Genomic DNA, 2,833 nt, shown 5'->3' on the forward strand with positions numbered 1-2,833 from the left:
GCGTATGACAAAACAAATGTTAGATGTAGGAAGTTAAAATTATCTGCACATGAAAAGGTTGACAAGGGACTTATTAAGAGGTTTACTCAAAAAAGACAAGAAAACGTTGTTGCAAGAAAATGCTAGTGAAATGGGCAAATTATAGACTCCGTAACCTCATCTACAGCTTTGAGCGATAATGAGAAAGATGACGATTTAGGTGAAACGTGAAACTAATGCTTTTCCAACCATTTCTGAAATGACAAAAAAAGTGTCAGAAACTGGGAATTTTCTACAATCACGCCAAGTTCCTAATCATATCTGGGAGTCCTTTTGTGATTTGTGATCTTGAAAACTACATAAATAACATCTATTTTTGCAGCAAAAATGTACAAACATAAATTACAGACTTTATGAAGTAGATTTCAAACTGAATTTAGTTTATCTTTTTGTGTTCTTTTTAGTCATACCTACTTACTTCTACTACTCTATGTAAAAATAACGAAATAAAATACATCACGTGTTTTTGTATTATTATTCGCCTATAGCGAACTCCGGATATAACGAACCAGATTTAGTTCATTTTTCAAGTTCGTTATATCCGGACTCAACTGTACTTAATTTATCCAATTTTTTTTTATTGTGAAATCTGAGTCAAAAAACCATTTCCTTATGTTCATGTACCCCAGAATCAAAAAAAAATAGTGAAATAGCGGCAGTAACTATACTGTTCCCCTCAACCAGCAGCGACCACCGCCACTCGACCGCTTTGGTGCGCTCGGCCGTTTTCACTCATATTCAAGGCTCTGTTTCACTCATTTAACGGCATTTATTAAAAAAAATGGATAAATAAATATTTTAAATTCCAATCGGACAATCTCAGGCGCAAGCAGTCAACGGCGAAAAAAAACGCTAAAAAAATTGAAAACGAAATTGTCCTAAAACTATTAATCCAACCCAGTACAGCATTTGGACACATGAAGTATATATAAATAACTACCTTTATGCAAAATTTGAGCTCTTAATTCACAAAATTAGCCAGGTTTTGAGTTTTTTAAGAAAACGTAGTTTTTTTTTCTCCGGTTCTAATTATCCAATCAAGTAGATCGACATCTCATTCTCTTCGTAATTCTATGCTCTACAATTTAATTATTTACGGCACTAAGATTGCTTCAATGGCGTCGATTTTACAAGTAAAAAACAAAAAAAAATGCGAAAAAAATTTGTTGAAAATTGTTTATAAAAAATTAACAAATGACATTAAATTTAACAATAATAAAGTACGGACTGCCCGGCACGTGATGGTATATGTGGTTTTCTGATAGGATTTATGTCATGGGCAATCCCTCTATTGCTTGGCCACCCTGAATGCATGCTTACATTTCCCAGTACACCCCGTATGTAGTTAATATTTTTTTGCGAAAAAAGCTATGGACGCTGTCTTTCTGTCCCGTAAAAAAATAACAACTACTGATTTTAACAAACACGAAATGTAGTCTTTAAATGTAAGAAGAAATGGGAACACAGGAATTGTCAACGAATGTTCATAATTAAATGAAATATTCGTGTCATTGGAATGTGTAGAATTTTTAAAATAATTGGCATCACCAACTGGTAAAGGCAAAATCGAACTCGCCATGGATAATAAATGAAAAACATACAGCGCCCATTCGAATGCATATGCCAAGGACATGGTTGGATGATTGTGGTAAAAAGAATAAGAAAAAATCAAAATAAATAACTTATATTTCCATAACTTACAAGATTTTGCTTAGGCCTAAAGTAAAATTTAAATATATGTTAAATATAGTCAATACAAAAATAAAGGCACATGAATAGCAGAGAGCCAAATATCGTGGATAAAAAGAATGGCATTTGACACAATCACCCAGTCCGGTCCTGTGGCATAACAATCTGACCCAGGAAAACCTGTCATCAACAGGTACAGCTACAGGTACTCACTCTAAATAATAGACTTGGCCCTCAGGGGTGCGGGCCTGTTCCCAGCCAGGGGGAAGGGGGGTGTTGTCTTCAGATTTGCTGGCGACATCGTAAGACCTTTGTTTGATATGATGATGAGCTGGGGGCTGTTGTTGACCTACCGCATAGGTCTGTTGCAAAGAAGCCGGAGAACTGTGAGCTCTGTGATGGGCCGTCTGTAAAGGCACAGAATTCACGGGACCAGAAACATCAAATGCAGAATCCACCGAATTTTCGCGAGAATGATTTATGGATTTTGAGCCCGTTGAGGGTGGTGTAAAGAACGAATCAGGCAATTTTCTCATGCTCCATGGCACTTGTAAAGGTCGTTTTGAGTCCGGTTTCAATACACTGTCAAATAAAGCTTGTAAATCAGTCTCAGAGTCCTGGTCCACTCGCACGACTTGTTTGGCCTCATCTTGATTGCGTGCCATGATCACCGAACTGTCCCACAATTCCTTCCGGCTTCCTTTGCTACCCGATTTACCAAGACTTATTAAAACACCAATACATTACAAGCACGCTGTGTCACTGATTTCAGATTTGACAGATTGAACCGATTGCACGAATATTCTCTGCTTGTTTTGCAACTTGCAACCCAATGCACCCAACACCCAACACATTTATGGCTAATACGCATCAATAAGTAGCATATACGATTTTCAACAGATTTCTTTACCTGCTCACAGTGCCTAATGTGCTGCAGTTTCCTTTGCCAGCTTTCAATCTCACCTAGTAGGTTTCTCACATTAGCAGCGGTTTCCTAGATCCGCGATCAGATGGCAGCACGTCTTGCGTCATTTGTTACATCAGATTTGAATTTCAATGGCGATTAGTGATAATGTAATTGCTTTTTAACCTAGGGTGGATCCAA

The 2,833-nt window shown here is 37.2% G+C and overlaps 1 protein-coding gene across 2 annotated transcripts in view; it reads right to left on the reverse strand.

Annotated features, from left to right (window-relative positions):
* LOC109537927 (transcriptional coactivator YAP1-A) overlaps positions 1 to 2,608 on the reverse strand; it is a 38,381-nt gene extending 35,773 nt beyond the window's left edge. Inside the window, exon 1 of one of the 2 annotated variants that reach the window (XM_019904896.2) lies at positions 1,942 to 2,608. In XM_019904896.2, coding sequence (XP_019760455.1) covers positions 1,942 to 2,393 — 452 coding nt within the window. In that variant the 5' untranslated portion in view covers positions 2,394 to 2,608. The remainder of the gene's footprint in view (positions 1 to 1,941) is intronic. The other variant, XM_019904898.2, reaches the window with a different exon arrangement.
* Positions 2,609 to 2,833: the final 225 nt, after the last annotated feature.

This window comes from Dendroctonus ponderosae, unplaced genomic scaffold (assembly GCF_020466585.1).
Source record: "Dendroctonus ponderosae isolate FM_Combo_2020 unplaced genomic scaffold, Dpon_F_20191213v2 Dpon_F_20191213_1, whole genome shotgun sequence".
In the NCBI taxonomy this organism is placed as follows: domain Eukaryota; kingdom Metazoa; phylum Arthropoda; class Insecta; order Coleoptera; family Curculionidae; genus Dendroctonus; species Dendroctonus ponderosae.